General features: G+C 64.6%; 1 protein-coding gene across 1 annotated transcript in view; it reads left to right on the forward strand.

The window, feature by feature from the left end:
- Positions 1-8,333, forward strand: part of SND1 (staphylococcal nuclease and tudor domain containing 1) — a 412,723-nt gene extending 404,390 nt beyond the window's left edge. The window contains exons 18-24 of the mRNA XM_067531417.1: positions 2,050-2,191; positions 3,478-3,601; positions 4,611-4,680; positions 5,927-6,040; positions 6,365-6,568; positions 7,669-7,713; positions 7,949-8,333. Of these exons, the coding sequence (XP_067387518.1) occupies positions 2,050-2,191; positions 3,478-3,601; positions 4,611-4,680; positions 5,927-6,040; positions 6,365-6,568; positions 7,669-7,713; positions 7,949-8,014 (765 nt within the window). The 3' untranslated portion in view covers positions 8,015-8,333. The remainder of the gene's footprint in view (positions 1-2,049; positions 2,192-3,477; positions 3,602-4,610; positions 4,681-5,926; positions 6,041-6,364; positions 6,569-7,668; positions 7,714-7,948) is intronic.
- Positions 8,334-17,517: the final 9,184 nt, after the last annotated feature.

Raw genomic sequence — 17,517 nt, forward strand, 5'->3', positions numbered from 1 at the left:
GCCCCCAGGGCGCTTCGGCCTTTCCCTTGGACGATGGCCTCTCTCCGTTACGGCTTGGGACGAGGCTGGGCAGATCCGTAAGGTTCCCGGGCTCGTCTCCCCGGCTCTCGTGTGTCCTGGCTTGCTGCACTGTGACAGTCGTGGCTGCTTGGGGCTGCCCCAGGGATTTGGCTGTTGCTTCTTCAGCTCCCCCAACACCTCCTCCAAGCCAGCCAGGACCGTCGGTAGCGGGCAGGGGCAGGGGCAGGCTGCTCGCACCACAGCAAGCGGGGAAGGTGCGTGCTAGCAGGGCTGGTGTCCTGGGCTGGCTCGGCCGATAGCACCGGGACAACGTCCGTCTTCAGCGCACCCGCCCGTGGGGTGCCTCTGGCGCTTGGGCAGAGCTGCGGAGGAGCATCCGTGGCTCTGATCCAGGCCCTCGGGAATCACTCGGCCTCGTGGCGTCCGCGATTCCTGTCCTGTGCAGCGGGGAGCCATGCAGCCCCAGGGACCGAGGGACGCTCTTCGCAGATGGCTCCTTGGGCCCCTCGTGAGTCGTGCCCAAGAGAGGCCGTGTCTGGCTAAGGTCTCAGGCGTGACTCCCTGGTGCAGTGGGGCTCGGGGGCGGGGGGGGGGGTCCGTATTGCTTTCTCGCCCGCGTTCTCCGCTGGCAGCCAAGAGCCTGGGGAGGGCGAAGGCTGTGAGTGACCCTGCGGGAGATGGGCTCTGCCGACCAGGGGCTGTGACCGAGCCGGATGGATGGGGGGGGCTGGGATGACTCCGGTTCTCTGGGAGCCTGGCCGGTTACCCTTCACCCTCCGCAGCTGGTCCATGCTAGCCCAGGGGACCCCACCGTGGCCCGGAGCAGTCTGGCCCGTTGTCCGGGGGGAGAAGAAGGGAGGGCTAATAACACATCCCCTCTGAGCCATGGCGCCTTCTCACCCCTTCCCCCGAGCACCCCCTGTTCCCCGGGTGGGCAGCCCTGGCGGCTGGCCCGGCTCAGCTCGTCACTTTGCAGCTGGAGCGTGTCTGCTGCGGATGCCGAGGTCTGTGGCCGTGCAGTGCTCCCCGGGGATAAGGGGGTGGGTCGATGCCTGCGGCTGCGGGGACGGGCACAAGACCCCAGCCTGCAGCGGTGCCGGGGTGGCTGAGTCTGTAGTAGGCAGGGACGTGTCCCCTGGTATTTGGGCCCTGCCCTGCCCTGCCAGGGAATGAATCTGCGCCTAGTGCCAGCCCACCCCCCTGGCACTCCAGAGTGCTCCAGCCCCCGCCCGAGCTGCCGGGCCTTTGGTTGTGGCTGGCTCCCTTCCCTGCACCAGGCAGCGAGTGGGTCTAGTGGTTAGAAGAGCTGAGAGCCAGGACTCCTGGGTTCAGTTCTTGGTGCTACCACAGCCTCGCTCTGTGCCCGTGGACAGGCCCCTTCCCTCTCCCCGCCCCCCACCGTGCCTCAGTTTCCCCGTCGCTAACACAGCAGGGTCCCAGGCAGGGTTGTTGCGTAGCTGTCTGGGGAGCCCCATGGGATTCCAGCTGGCATTCCCAATACAGGAGTGGGGCGTGCGGATGGGAACCCCACATGGTGAGTGTGAATGCTGAGGTCCTGGGATGAGCGCTTCAGGGGCAGGCTGCCCCCCATGGACAGGCCGCGGCGGCCCCCTTCCCAGGCAGGCGCCTCCGGTCCCGACCCACGTGGGGATCCTGGACCCGGACGACAGGCTGACGAGCCACGTCGCCCGCAGAATCCGGGAGCGACGGGTCACGGGTTACACCTGCGGCTGGATAGTTCCACGGAGCAGGGGTCAGGCTGCTAATGCGCGGCCGGCTCTCCTGGTGCCTCCCAAATCCCGACCCGCAGCCCTCCGGCTATCTCAGCCCTCCAGCAATGCTGCTCGAAGCCGACCCGCAGCCCCCCGCTCTGCCGGCCCCGAGCAGAGGCTGCGTGGTGCAGAGGTTCAGTGCTGTGCCGGGCGTGGGGGGTCCCGCTGAGGACAGCAGACTCTTGTTGGCTCTCTGATCCCATTTCGACGCCACCCCCCCGCTCGCCCTCTCACCCCGGTCTCCTCTGCCCGCCAGGTCTGGTCCCAGTACGAGGAGGCGCCAGTGGAGGAGGTGGTGCCGGTGCTGGAGGAGAAGGAGCGAACCGCCAGCTACAAGCCCGTCTTCGTGACCGAGGTCACCGACGAGCTGCACTTCTACGTGCAGGACGTGGAGACGGGTAGGTGGCCGCCCCTGAGCCCCGGCGCGGGCGGGAAAGGGAGGGGGGCTGCTCGTGTGACCGCGGTGGGGTGGGACAAGGCAAGGCGGGGGCGGGGGGAGCCGTTTGCCCCGAGGGCAGGGTTATCGCCTGCAGGCTCTGCCCTGCTCCCCTCTCCTTCCAGGGGGCTGGGTCAAATGCTGGGGAGCGCGAGGCTGGGAACCAGCCGTGGGGAAGCACAGCTGAGCGCCGGAGTCACAGCGGACCCGGCCCCCCCGGCATCTCCACGGCTCCCTGCCCGGCTGGGTTGGGCGACGCTGTGTGGGCCTGCAGGGCGCGGCCCCTGGGCAGGGTGCTGCTGGCAGAGCTGGCGCCCCCCGCGGCTGCCCGCACCCCAGGCTCAGCCGGCGTGGGTGTGGGGTAGGGGGGCGAGGGGCTGTGCGGGCAGCAGGCCAACGGGGGGGCTGTGGGGAGCAGGGCAGGCCAGAGGCTCGGATGCAGTGCTGTGACGTGGGGAGCAGCTGGAGGGGCGAGGCTCCAGCACCCCCAGGAGGCGCCCCGTTTGTCCGTCTCCCTGCAGCCCAGTTGCTGCCGCGGCCTCTCTGCTTCCTGGCTCTCGTGATTCCTTCCCCGGCCGCAGGCAGTGCCGGCCTGGCGCAGTAATGGAGCTCTGCGGTGCCGCCCGGACGCCCGGCTAGCAGACTCCACGGCCAGCCTGCGAGAGGGGCCCTTCGGCGTCACGAGCGCCCTCTGGGGAGCCGCGTGCCTCCTTGCATCCCCACCACGCAGCGGGACCTGTTACCTGTTACGGGGCCGCCTGCTCTCAGCTCAGGGCGCTTCCCAATGGGGCCTCGAAGATCCCGAGTGATCTTGAAGCCACTGTGTCCCCCCAGCCCAGTCCATAGCCAGGCTCTCACCCGCGCCATGGCCCCTCCCAGGGCAGTGGCCCAGCCAGGGCTCTGGGCCAGGGCAGCACCGACCATTGGGGTCGGCTGGGTCTGTGTGGGATCAGACCCACGCAGAGCTGGCCTGGGCGTTGTGCTGCCGTGGCTGTCTGGGCTGCGGGGCGGCGGCAGGGGTGGCTGAATCGGGGTGCCTGGCCTGCCGGAGTCGGAACAGGCCTCGGTGCTGAGAGCACGTCCCGCCGGGGGCAGCGTTCATTGGCTCAAACGCGCCAACTCCAGGAGAGGGTCGGGAGCAGCAGCTCTGCCAGAACGAGGGGAAACCGAGGCAAGGCTGGAGGCAGGATTGGCCACGGGCTGGCTCCAGCTGTGGCCCCAGCCCTGACCGTGTCTCTTGCCCTGCAGGGACGCAGCTGGAGAAGCTGATGGAGAACATGAGAAGCGAGATCGCCAGCCACCCGCCCGTGGAAGGGGCCTACGTGCCGCGCCGCGGAGACTACTGCATCGCCAAGTTCGTGGATGGGGAATGGTGAGCCGCAGAGCCCCGGGCCCCGGCCCCTGTTGCCGCAGAGCCCCGGGCCACGCACTGAGCCCTTGTGTCCAGCACCCGTCCTAGGCCCCTCCCCAGGGATGTGGGGGGCAGCTCTGGCTGCAGCAGTGCTGGGCACGCTCTGGGCACGCCAGCTCCTGAGAACGGTGCCCCGGGAGCCTCAGGCCGGTCCTTAGCCCACACCCCAGGGAAGGTCTCTAGGCCGGGGGGGCGCTGGTCTTGCTAGCTCAGCCAGTGCAGTGATGGGGGGGCGTGTTGGGAGAGGGCAGTCCCCATCCCAGCCGGGCTGGGAGCCAGGGGGAGCTGAGCTGTGGGGGCCGTGTCTGTTCGCCCCGCAGCCCCCCAGGGCCGGATGGGAGGGTCTGGGGATTGCCGGGTGACTGCAGGCCGGTCGGAGGCGGGGCAGGAGCCAGGGCGGCGTGGGTGGATGGCAAGACAGGTAGGTCTAAGCTGTGCCGGAAACGCCTGCGGCGTCGGTGCAGCATCAGTGGAATCCAGGTCACGGTGTGCAGCCGGCCCGGGGCCCCCGGCACGTCACCGAGACGCCCTGTCCTCCCCCGGGAGCTGGCGGAGAAGGCGCCGTGGCCATCTCTGTGCCGAGCCCCAGACGGCTCTGCTGGCTAATTCCCGCCGCCCTGGGCGCGTGGGTTTAAGCAGCGCACATCGATCTATTCCTTTGTCGCGCTGCTCTCCCCGCCGAGGGCCCCATCGACCTGCTGCTCCCCCCGGCTCCCCCCTCGGCTCCTGGGCTGGCTGCGCACCTGGGCGTGGAGCCTGGCGACCCGGCGCTAGGGCCCCATGGGGCAGGGACAGGGCTGCGCTGGGGGGCCCGCGTGGGGCTGGCATTCAGGGGGTGGGGGTGGGCGGATTTCTCCCCAGTCAGCCTCCTCCCGGCTCCCGTCTGTTGGGGGCTGGCCGTGGTCCTGGCTTGTGCGGGGGCCTTGGGGCGCGTGGGGCTGGTTCTCACCCCGCGTTCCTCGCCTGCCAGGTACCGGGCCCGTGTGGAGAAGGTGGAGTCCCCAGCCAAGGTGCACATCTTCTACATCGACTACGGCAACGTGAGTAGCCGGCCCCCCTGCGGGCACGGGGCCCCCCTGGGTGTGATCGCCCCAGCCACGGCAGAGTCAGCTGCCAGGCTGCCTGGCTCCGGCCCCCCCTGCTCCCTCGGGCCCAGGCGTGGGACGTGGCCGGGGGCCGCAGCTCAGGGCACCCACACGGGCCCTGCTGACCGGCTGCAGGCCGACCTCGCCTCTTCCATCCTCCGGCTGCCTGTCCCACAGGGTCCGGCTCAACCCCCAGGAGCAGTGCATTGTGGGAGGGTGCCACGGGCCATCCCTGCGCCATAGGGCAGCTTTGGGGGGGCTGGTTGTGCGGTGACCCTGGCTGCACCCAGACGCCTCTGCCAGGGACACCGGCCTGGGGCCTTCGTTCGGGAGCCATTCGCTGCCTCTCCCGGCACTCTGGCTTCTCAGCTGGTGCAGCAGGGGCGGGGCGGGCTGTCTGGGGCGAGGCCGTGGGTCTGTGCAGCGGGGGGTGGGGTCAGGAGTCCTGGCATGAGGCTATCGCCATGGGGCAGGGCAGCCACCCAGGTGCAGAAACAGCCCTCGGCAGCCTTCAGTCCCGGCCCAGCTCCATGCAGCAGGGGGAGGTGAGCGGGCAGGTTGGGGGGCACCGGCTCCACCGGGGGTGTGGGGGAGAGGGGTCTCAGGCCTGCTGGGGGGCGCTGGTCTGCGAAGCGCTTTGAGATCCATAGGGCAGGGCAGAGCCGTGCCCAGGCAGCCCCCTCGTTGCCCGCTTGGTCCCAGTCTCTTGCTAAAGCTCAGCTCCCCCCACCCGGCCATCGGTTCCCGGGTTCGGTTCCTGCTGCCTGCGGTTTGGCCAAGCCAAGTCCAGGGCCCGGCGGCTGGGCCTGGAGGCCGCGGCGCGATCTCTGCCATGGCAACACCCGGGCCCAGCTGCTCTCCCACCCCACAGGGCGGGGGGGCCACAGCAGCGCTCGCGTCCCCCCCCCCACGCGCCGAGCCTCTGGCAGCTCGGAGGTCCGCAGGCGCCGGGTGAAGCAGTGCGGTGCTCACGTCGCCCGGGCCCCAGCCTCCACCCTGCTGCCATCGCCCACGGCGGCAGAGCCAGGGGGGACGCCCCGGCGTTGGCACGGGCGCTGCACCCTTCGGGCGTGAGCGCGTCCAGCCCTGGCTGGGGCTGGCACAACGCCCAGTGGGAGAGCTCAGCCCACCGGGCCGGAAACCCCCTCGCCCGAGCAGCCGGCGCCCCCCTGACTGCGCTGCCCCTTCGCTGTCCCTGCAGAAGGAGACCCTGCCCTCCACGCGTCTGGGCACCCTGCCGCCCGCCTTCAGCACCCGCGTCCTGCCCGCCCAGGCCACCGAGTACAAGTTTGCCTTCATCCAGGTGCCGCAGGACGTAAGTAGGCCGGGCGGGGACCCAGCGGGCAGAATGCATCTCTTCCTGACCCGGGGTGTGGGGGGCAATCTCTCCACACGTCCATCTCCGTCCGTTCTGTCCTTCCGTCCCTCCCCGTCTCCTTCCGGCTCTGCACACCCAGTCCGCAGCGCCCAGCCCCTCGGAGGACGGCCCCCGCCCTGGGCACGCTCCCCGCCCAGCGCCGTCGCCCCCGTGCGCTCGGCATGGGACGCGGCTCCCCCTCCCCGCTCCGGCCACACGCTGCACCCGTGCCCTGGCCCAGCCCAGCGGTGCCAGTCTCTCTGTACCCCACTCCTCCCGCAGGACGACGCCCGCGCCGACGCGGTGGACAGCGTGGTCCGGGACATCCAGAACACCCAGTGCCTGCTGAACGTGGAGCACCTGGGGCCCAGCTGTCCCCACGTCACCCTGCAGTTCGCCGACTCCAAGGGCGACGTGGGGCTGGGGCTGGTCAAGGAGGGGCTGGTCATGGTGGAGGCGCGGAAGGAGAAGCAGTTCCAGAAAGTGGTACGTGAGCCCCCTCCCCTTGGCAGCGGGGGCCGGCTGGGCGTGCAGGGGGGTGCGGGTGTGGGCAGATGCCGAGGTGCTCCTGTGTGGCCGGGGGGGGCATGGGGGATAGCGGTGCCATGGACCTGGGCATGCCCAGCCTGGCACATGTCAGCACCAGGTTCCCCGCCCCCCTTTGCCCCAGGCTGGCATGGCCGCGGGAGGCTGTCCCGTGTGCTCTGTGCCGGGGCAGGGGCGGTGCGTGCAGAGGGGCGCCGATTGATCCTCCTGGTCCCAGGGAGCTGTCGGATTCCCTGCCAGCCCCGGCTCGGCTGGCGGCGCCGTCTCCCGCCCATGCCATGCTGCAGCGGGACAGAGCCCACCCCCCAGCAGTCCCCATGGCCTAGCACGAGCCCCTGCCCTGGGAGGAATGCCAGGCTGCGGGCAGAGACCGTAGCCGTGTCGGCCTGGCAGGGACCCCGAGAGCTCACCTGGTCCAGCCCCCCGGGCTCAGGCAGGGCCGAGTGACCCTGGACCAGCCCTGGCAGGGGTTTGCACAACCTGGTCCTCAAAGCCTCCAGTGGCGGGGGGTCCCCGACCTCCAGACATCCCTGCCCCGAGCGCTGGGGAGCCTCTCCTAACACCTGACCGAAATCCCCCTGGCTGCAGAGTCCGCCCAGCCCTTCGTGTCTAGGGTCTGCAATGAATGGCCAGCTTGCTATGTCCAGAGCCAGGGCCCTGGTGGGGAGTGGGGACTACTGGTTGGAGCGGGGGAGGGGGGATTCAGGACTCCTGGGTTCTATCCCCGTCCCTGCTCTGTGCCTCGGTTTCCCCATCTGTCGGAGGAGTCCCCCTTTGCCCAGCACTTTGAGCCCCCCAGTGAAAAGAGTTTGTTCTCACAATGCGCCCGAGGTCGCGTTCCCAGGCTGGCTAGCCGGGGCAGTCCGGTGGTACCGCAGAGGAAAGGTATCTGGGGCAGTTAGTCAGATGCCAGCCGGGTCCTTGGTCCAGCGGGCGATTGGCCGGGCATGGCTCAGGCAGCCCCTCGCCGGGCAGGGGGTGGCTGGGCCTGGCGGGAGGGACGCCGCCTGCCCCCCCGTGACGGCCTTTGTCTCGTGCAGGTCACCGAGTACCTGAATGCGCAGGAGCTGGCCAAGACCAACAGGGTGAGTCCGGCCCTTGGGCACGGCCCATCTCGGGCCCGGGGCAGCTGGTGTGGGGCCGGTGCTGTCCTGTGGGTCGTGGGCGCTGGAGCAGGGGAGCACTGAGGGCTGGCGAGGGTGGAGAAAATCAGGGAGGTTGTGGGGGAACGGGCTGGGCTGGAGGGGTGGTAGGCTGTGGGGCGGGGTGGAGAGGGGGGGCCCAGTCTGCCATGTCCCTCACCGCTGCCCTTCTCTGCAGCTGAACCTCTGGCGCTACGGCGACTTCCGGGCCGACGACGCGGATGAATTTGGTTACAGCCGCTAGGGGAGGCCCCAGGCTCCGGCCCCACCGCAGCCACCATGCCGCCGTCTCCCCGCCGTCTCCTCCCTGGCCCCAGCGCCCCCGGCTGCCCCACCACCAACGGGCTGGGGCCCGGTTCTGCATCACTCCGCGCTGGGCCCGGCCAGCGAGCCCCCGGGGGTGGCCCCTGGGTGTGGGGCGGGCGGCTCGCCGCCCCGATCCCACCGACGGGGGATTCTGCCCTTGCCTCTGTCCTGAGCGAAGCCGGCGCTGCGGCCGTGCCCCCCGGAGCTGGCGCCCTAGCCTGTATTTAAAGCCAATAAAGTAGTCGAGTGCTGCACTGCGCTGCGCTGTCTCCTTGCGGCCCAGCCTGCCGGGACGGGGAGGGTTCGGGGGCTGGGGGGCAGTTATGTACAAAGGGGCCATTTCCCCATCCTGGTGTCGAGAGCGGGGCCGGCTCAGGGTGGTCGGGGCGGGGGGGAGAGGGGGGGTAAGGATTCTCCCCTGCCAGCCGGGCTCTGCGCTGCTGCCCCTCAGGCCCTGCCCTCCACAGGATGCTCAGCGCATCTGTGACCGAGCCAGGGGAGGAACCCAGGAGTCCAGGAGCTGGGAAATGCCAGGCTGCCATCAGTTTGGGGGAGGGCAGGGAGTCCCAGCTGTGATGTGAGGCAGGGCTTCAAGACTGACTCCCCAGGGCAGGGGCGGGGCTTGTTTCTCCTGCACCTGCTCTGTCCCTGTGCCATGGCCCTGCGCCCATATCCCCCCTGTGGTGGGTGACCCCGGCCCTCCCTGCCCATTGGGATGCCCCTGAGGTCTAGCCCCCCGCGTGGGGAATCCTCCCAGAGAGCCTGTGCGGGGAGCAGCTGGGTCCCATCCATGGACGGGGCCGCTCGAAAGGGGCTCCTCTGAGTTGGGGGTTTTCCCTGCCCCCCCAGGGGTAGCTGTGCCCGGTCCAGACCGAGTGTGTCACGCGCCGGGAGACCAGAGCCCAGAGGAAGCAGAAGCGAGACGAATTCAGGCTCAGAGTAAGGGATGCATTGTAATCGGGTGACATGAACCGTTGGCCCGTCGTGCTGCATTCTCCGTCCCCTGGCTGTTTTCTACAAGCTCTGCTCTGGGAGTTAGTCGCTGGCCTGTTACCCAGGAGGTCTGGGGATCTAGGAACAACGTCGGCTCCCCCCCTCACATCCCTGGCAGGTCTCAGCCTTCCTGGTCCCCTCGTCCCCCGGCAGCAGAGACGGGCCGGCCCTTTGCTCCCGGGCAGCTGGCGCACATACCAGGGGCAAGGGGGAGTCAGCGAGTCCCCGGGCGGCTGCACTCCCCACAGCTCATTACAAGGGGGTGCGGGCAGCCAGTTCGTATTGACCTGCTGCCCAGCCCAGGTTGCCCACATGCAGCTCGCAGGCCCGGCCCTGGCTTCGTGGCTGGCGTGAGCTGAGACCTGGAGCAGCCCCAGCGCCGTGCAGGCGCGGCCCCCTGGCCTGAGTCCGTCCCGGACTGCTGGAAAATGCTGGGCGGTGCCTCTGCCCCGTGCACGCACCCGCTGAGGGCAGCAGCCTGAGACGCCGCCCTGCCCAGGACCCCCCACATTTACACTGCCTTCCCGCCTGTGCTGGGCTCTGCCCCCATCTACGCCGTTCCTCTGCCCTGCCGGCGTTGTAAGGAGCATCGTGAGCCCTCAGGCGGCCCCCGCCGGGCACTGGGCTGTCGTGGAAAAGAATCACACTGCTACATTTTAAAGTTGGATCGGGTGCAGCTTTAATTGTGACACACACACAATCACACAACCATAGCTATGGGGAATACTATAGCCATAGAGAAAACCCAGGTGGCTACAGGGAAGTCAAGCAGCATGTCTGGATGCTGGGCAAATGGACTTCACCTGGCTACCAGATACAAAAGACTTATATAGGGGTTGCTTAGGTTCATTTACATGTTGATCGTATAGTGGAATTTGATTAACAGTTTATACTTAACAGGAAAGACAATCACAATGCACAGTGGGGCACACCAGACGCCCTCCCAGGAACGCCCAATGAGTCACTTGAGTATACAATGTGGTTTTCAGGGACCCTGGCTAACACCCGAAGATGGGTGGTGACACAATACCTGTTCAAAAAAGCTAATTTGTATGGAGTGAGTTTCTCTGGGGCCGGTAAGACAAAGGGGGGCAGGTACTGGTACTTATTGAAACAGGTGAAGTCTGTTTACAGACTTCAAAAAGGTTTAAGGCTCATAACAGAGAACTTGTGTCTGGGGTGTGGTTCAGAGACCTCTTGTGGGATTTTAGCATCTTTATCCTAATTTCAGCTGAGGCATTCTGTTAATGGTTTAGCCTGGGGCTTCTATTTCAGTTTCAGGCTACAACTTCAGGCCAGGCCTTCTATGACCAGATTCAGGCCAGGCATTCTATTAATCAATTTTATGATTAATTCTTTGATTCCACAGGACGCTTTATGGCTCTTTGCAGGGCTGGACCCCGGTGCCCTTGGGATCATGCCCCACTTTCTGCGCCCCTCGGCTTTTGGGGGGGGGTCAGTCGAGCCGTTGCCAGCGTATGCTTTGAAGCTTTCCTAGACTTCTGCACCTATCCAGCCGCTGGTCCTGGCCCCTTCCAGCCTTGGTGTCATCCCAGCCCATCCCCCGGCTGCCATTTCTCCTCTGCCGGAGATCAAAGGGGGTGAATCCCCCCGATCAGCGCGAGGGTAACATTGCATCCCCCACGCTGGCTCTCTGGGGCGCAGACATTCCCAGCGTAGCGCAGGAGAGATCCCATTGCATCTTCCACCTAAACCCTTTGTCTCGGGGTGAGATGGGGCAGAGCTCAGCTGGTTTACCCCACACATCCCCCATAGCGCCCTGGACAGCTGGGGGGCTGCAGGCTCCGGTCCCAAGAGAGGCGCCTTCCCCATCACTGAGCCAACCAGACCCAGCGAGGGCGGTTTGGCACCCCTGTGCGCCCGCCCCGGACGGGCAGAGAAGCGGCGCATTGCCCCATCCATCAGGGGACAGTTCTGGGTCTCCCCCTCCACCAGACCCCCAGGCGGCTACTGAGGGAGTGATCCACGGACCAGCCGCCAAAGGCGCCTCCCTCGGAGAGGCGTGGGAAGGAAAAGTCTCTCTCCCGCCTCCATCTATCTCAGGAGCTGTAATTACCAGGCCCCCTTGGCCCAAGGTGAGTTTGTCGGATGTAAGGACAAGCTCCCTGGGGAGGATAAAGCTGGCATCTGGCCGGGACTTATTGGAGAGGGCACATTGGTGACCAAACCTGGACTCCAAGCCGCGGTGGACACAGGCAGATGCTGCATTGAGGGGGAGGCTCGGACATTGGCGTGAGCTGAGCTGCGTGGCTGCGCGCTCAGGGTTCCCTCGAGGGGTGCGGCGGGACACCCAGGATCGGCCCTTTAGCGTGATCGACCTCGCCTGGGAGACGACGGAGGCATCTCTCCAAGCCCCTCAGAGCCTTACACACTTTGTCGAAGCCCGGAGGGCCCTATCTACAGCCGAACGGGCGTTAGCCGCTATCCAACATCTCCTGCCCACAACCCCCGGCCCAGGTCCGCTTCAGAGCCCACGCGCAGGAGATTTTATGGCAGGTGGTGAACGCCTTGCTCCTCGAGGGAGACATAGAAAAGTCCCCCTCAGCCCCACGGGAAGGGATTCTTTCCCCCTTAAGGGGAATGAAGGGTGGCTGCCACTTCTCGACCGACATCGGTGAAATGAGTTTATTGGGAAACTAAAATTCCACGTGCTCGCCCGGCACCCGCAGCGCCCTTGGGAGCGGCAGGCACGTGACTGGGGCTGGCGCTCCCTGGACAGTCTCGCTTGCATGGCGACACCAGCCGGGCCAGCAGCGGTTTCCACTGAACCTGGCATTTTTCTCCCCCACAGCGGGTCATGCCGCCTCCGAGCAAACCTCAGCGACCTGTTCCTCGGGGAGCCGCTCCGCCAGCGGGTCGTGGGTCTGCCCCTTTACACATTAGCCATTTTGTCAAACAATCCAACCTTTGTCACAGCTCTTCCCCGCGACGGTGAGCCGTAGCGCCCTGAGTTGGCGGTACCAGCCTCTGGGGTCATTGAACCACAGCATCTCTCATAGCTTCATTTACAGCCATAGCGTTAAAACCCTTGTGACGCGTCACCCACCAGCCTGGCGAGTCGACCGGCCGCTCTCCGGTCCTCAGGGCTGTTCTGTACACTGCAGAGCCGCTAACTAATCCTCAATCCAATCAGCCACCTGGCAATGCTGGCACAGTTTGTCCCCGCTGTGGGGTCCTTGGAGGGGTGGCTTGCCGCCCGAGGCATCTGCAGCCACGTCTCCAACACCTTGCCCAGACGCATAGGGCCGCTTCTGCAGCTCCTTGGCTTGCTGCTGTCTGCCTCTCTCTCGGCAGCTCTGCTGCTCTCCTCCTTTCCCACGTGCTCAGTCCCCAACCTGGCCAGCTCGCTCCGCAGGGCTGCTTCGCTGGGGGATGTGCCAGGTCGGCTTTCTGAGCTGCCGCCCCCTTTTCCCGCCAGCCCTTTCGGTGGCCCAGTCTGAGCGGGTTTGCCATCTCTCCGGCTCACGCACCCCGGACTTTCTTTGGGTCGCTTTGCCTTGCCCGAAACAAACAACCCGAAACCTGCAAGGGGGCACCTTGTCTTTGTGCCCCGCCGGCTCGCTTATGACGCGCTTAGGATCTAGTTTACAGGTGCTCGGTGTGCACCAGAAACCTGTCTGCAAATCCTGCTGGCTGCCCCAGTGTGACAGGTTTTGGGGTACCCGGTGTGACCTGTCCGGTGCCCAGGGTAGCCAACTGGTAATGCCAAGGTCAGGGCAGGCTGCAAAAGGAGAGCAGATTCTCCCCACGCTGGTGGGTGACACTGAAGCCCGGCTTCCCAACCAGCCACGAACTGCTTCTGATTACCCCACACTGGTTATCACGAAGCCAGTCCACAAATGCCCACAGCCCCCTTCACTGCATTTCAGCTCCAGGCTCCCAAATCAGCACCAGGTCCAGCAAAGAGACCAGTTACTAGAACTCTCTGCTCTTCGCTAAAAAGGTTCTCTCTGACCCCAAAGGGTCAGCCACAGCACCAGAGCAATATGAGTTTGGATCTTACCTAAAATACCACGCTGGCAGCCAATCCTTTAGTATCTCAAACTAAAGGTTTATTGTACAAAGAAAGAAATAAACCATGAAAGAAATGTTAAAGAGTTAAAGTAAATCACAGATATACAAATGATTAAAAGTCCATTTACATCAGGTTTCTGGAAGAAATGTGGAGTTGCAGGCTTGTGTAGTTCCCTCTGGTTCACATCCAGTACCTGGATGGGTCTAAGTCCTTCGGTTCAGTTGCAAGATGAATTGGTCCAGAGATAGGTGTGTGTCTGCAGACTGGACAGGAACAAAGACAAGATGGTTTCTCTGGTTTGATCTTATAAACCCCCTCCTCCGGCCATGCGGCCTGTGGGCAGTCACAAGACCCAAAATGGAGTCCATAGTCACATGGGCCAATCCTGGTGACTCCTCCGGTGTGCTTGGGGTCCATAGTCACATGGGACAGTCCTGATGCTTCATCAGGTAGGCTGCCTGCAATGGAGTCCAGAGTCAGGTAAGCAGGTTCTGGTGACTCAGTGGTGATGCTGGCTTCTCCCTCAGGGCCCCTTGCACCTGGGAATGCCTTAATGGGTCATTTTGCAGGCCATTGTTCTGCAGCCTTCCTAGCTGGGGTGTTGCCCAGGCAGAACAACTTGAAACACAGATATCTCCAATACATCTATAACTTCCATTTCAAATATCACACATGAACACAAGTATTATTATCTTACTTAGCACATTATAACCTTCCGAACAGTACCTGACATGGCATATCCCACATGGATTATTATGATTCTGCCATGCTGATGTCACACCATATACTAAATGCCCCCCCACTCAAGCCAGCCCGCATGACACCCAGCACTGCGCTGCCGGCGGCCTGCGGCCCCTCTCCCCACCTGCCGGGTGCCTTGGCCCCACCAGTGCTGCTGGGGGGGCTGGTGAGGCACTGGCTGAGTGGGACCCAGGTGTTCGGGCCGCCCCACACCGGCTCCGATGCTGCCCCCCAGCCGTGGTGTTAGGCGACCCCCTGCGGCGCTCAGCCTGGGGGTGAGGGGGAGCAAACAGCCAACGGGCTCGGGGTGGCTCATCCCTGGGCAGCTGAACTGCACCCCCGGCCGCTGCCAATCCGCACGGAGCCCTCTGCACCTGGTTCCCCTGGCCGGGCGCCCGGCCCAGCTACCTTCCCCACGCTGCCGGCCCGGAGCTGTGCGGCCGGTGACGTGTTGGGGCGAAGCAGCCAAAGCCACCGGGTGCAGCAAAGGCCGGGTTCTACATTCGTCCAGGGCTCAGAAACGGCGCTGCACCGCGCCCGGCTGCCAACGTAGCCCGCACAGCTCAGCCCGGCCGCGTGCGCCAGTGCTGGGAGCGGGACGATGGGCCAGTGGCGGGGCTGGAGTTCTTGTCCTGGCTGGCCCCGGGGCCTTGGACGAACCAGTGCCCTGCCCCATGCCTCAGTTTACACGCACGCCGCCTGTGGCAGAACCAGGCGTTCAGCAAGGGTCAGCCGACGGGCCCTGAGCTCAGACGCAGACCTGGCCAGGCCAAACCCATGTGGTCACAGACACCCCGAGGTGCTTGTCGACAGGGGGAAAGACCATTTTACGCTCTGTTTTTTGATTGTTGAATCCCCTCGTGTGTGTGTGTGTGTGTGAGAGAGCGAGACAGCGTCGCTAAATCTCCTGGATTTAGGCCCGGGTGAGTCTGGAGCAGCCAGCGTCACCCCACACCCAGGCTCAATAATAATTCATTCTGTGCGTTCCCCTCCCCACATCTGCCCTGCCCCATCCCCAGGATTATTTCTGCCCCCACATCATGTCTGCCCGGCCAGCCCCACACCCGTCCCTTTGCACCACTGCTCCTCCTGCAGCCCTGCGGGTTCTTTACCTGCTCCCCGCCCCATGTCCGGGGTGCTTGTGCAGTGGGAGCAGACCGGCCCCCCCCCCCCCCCCCCCAGTGACTATCAAGGGTCCCCACATTATTGTCAGAGAGGCTCCTTCAGCCCCCCTGGGGCGGCTCTGCCCAGCGAGAGCTGCCGTGGGGCTGCGGTGAAACGCCAGCTGGGCCAAGAACTGACCCTTCTTTGGCGCAGCCCCCACAACGTCAGCCAGTGACCGTGGTTCTGGGGGGGTTAGCAGGTGCCTGGCCTGGCCAGACAGGCCGGCCCCCCTCTGGGCCAGTGCATTGCGGGGCCGTCGTAGCGAGGCCTGGGCCGCTCGCTCGCTCGCTAGCTGGTGGGTAGGCTGACTCCCCGGCTGGGTGAGCGCCTGCCAGACAAGGCTCCCAGGGGGGCTGGCACCAGCTCGGTGCAGGCGCTGTATACCCCACACGGTCCAGGACGTGCATGTCGGCGCTGGCACTTCTGGGGCTGCAGAAGAGTCAGTTTTCTCATGCCCACCCCACAGTATCTCCCCAGGGCCCGCCCAGCCCCCATTCTCCCTCTGCAGGGTGGGGCCAGCGCCGGGTCTAGGTGAGCAGAGCAGAGACGCAGAGGGCTAGGACGCCTGGGTTCTATTCCCACCTGTGCCGTGGAGCCGGGGGACGCATGTCAACCTCTCCACTCCAGCAAGGTGAAGCATGGTGGGATGGCTCCCACGGCTCTGCCAGTCCAGCGTGTTAAGGCTGGGTACTCGGCAGGTATTTGCATTCAGAGAGATCCCAGCACAGGAACCCAGAGCGATGGAAACACACAGCCTGGGGTTTATTCTCCTGCAGAGCAGCCAGAAGTGGCTGAGTTATCCCATAATAGCAACAAGCCAGATGGGACACAACTTACACACATCTTCCTCCCTGCTGAATGAAGACGCCCGTTTACCAGGACGCTCACTGACCTAGGAACAGGGCAGACTGCCTCAGTTGCCGGCTAACCCGGGGATTATTCTGCCCGTCACATGGGTTTGCCCTAGCTAACGATCCAGCCCTTGAGGAAGCGTCTCTCTCTCTAGGGACAGTGCGGCAGGTTTCTGGTGTTCTCGCAGTGGAAGGCGTTACTGGTGCGGGTCTGACGAGGGGCGCAGGACTCGTCGCTCGACCAGGGGAGGCTGTTGTATCTGCTCGAGCAGGGGCAGGGGCTGTATCGGCGGCTAGAGAAGGGGGGTCAGGAGCGGGTGACTCAACGTGACTCGACGATTCTCGCCTGCAGCGGTGAGGTCAGGCAGTGCGACTGGAGCTGTGTCCTTGGGACATGTCTGACCTGGCCACACCGGATCTGCATGCCGCACGCAGGTGAGATCACCGGCAGGCTGGACGGTGCAGGAAACAGCTCCTGGCTGGGCGCTGCCAGTAGCAGGGCCCCAGTTTGCTCCAGAAGCAGAGTTCTGCGCTAGGACGGGCCGGCCTGGACAAAGGGGTCGGTCTTTTGCTCTGTGCACATCTGATGACTCGGTTTTGCTGTTGACGTTGCACAACTTGTCGTGCTTTGGCGGGTTTCAGCAGATCAAAGCAAGTGCGCAGCTGCCGTCCCATCATTAGCAAGGCCGGGGACGCCTTAGTCCTAGCGTGAGGTGTGGTTCTGTGGGATAGTCAGACGGTGTCCAGACGCTTCTGAATGGACGAATGTCCCCGTGTAGATCTAAAGCCTGTTTCATGGGCTGTGCAAAGCGTTCTGCTAATCCACTGGTGGGTGGCTGAGACGGTGCGGCAGGGATATGACGTAGCCCATTTGCTTTCAGAACATTTTCAAACTCCTGGGAGACGAACCACGGTCCGGTGTCACTCAGAAGTGGTTCTGGCAGCCGAAACGACTGCCGATGTCCCGCAATCTCTGGATGGTGCTGTCAGCAGTAGTGGGCGGCATTACAGAGATGTCTGGCCATTTAGAGCGGGCGTTGACAACAACCAGGAACATGCTGCCTCCAAATGGGCAGCAAAATCAACGTGAATACGCTGCCGTGGGTTTCCAGGCCAGTCCCATGGGTGTAGGGGCGCCATCTGAGGCGCGTTTCTCACACTCTGAGATGAAGTACACGCTCTTCCTTCTCTTCAGTGGCACTGTCCAGGCCAGGCCCCCAACAGGTGCTTCGTGCAAGTTCGTTCACACGCACTATTCCACAGTGACCCGAACGTAGCTGTGCCAACATCTGCGGTCTCAGGAGCGGTGGAATAATGACGCTTGTCCCCCACAACAACCGACCAGAATGGACTGATAACTCCATCCTCCCGGACATGTAGGGACGAAGGTCTGGTGAGCCCTGAGAGTCCCATAGAGACGTTCCATGCATCACTAGGTCCATGACTTGGGACAGTCCTGGGTCCACGCGAGTTGCCCTCATTACTTGAGTAGCAGCGATGGGTGTGTTCTCTACCTGTGCAAAGCAGACGATTGCTTTCCGGCCCATATCTTGATGTGTCACTGGTAAAGGCAGCCTTGAGAGACCATCTGCGTTGCAGTGCAGAGTGGATCTCCGATATTTGAGCTCATCCATGTGTGGAAAGCAGCAATGCCCA

Source organism: Emydura macquarii, unplaced genomic scaffold, assembly GCF_026122565.2.
Source record: "Emydura macquarii macquarii isolate MOO-44397 ecotype Brisbane River unplaced genomic scaffold, CSIRO-AGI_Emac_v2 contig_3219, whole genome shotgun sequence".
NCBI classification, from domain to species: domain Eukaryota; kingdom Metazoa; phylum Chordata; order Testudines; family Chelidae; genus Emydura; species Emydura macquarii.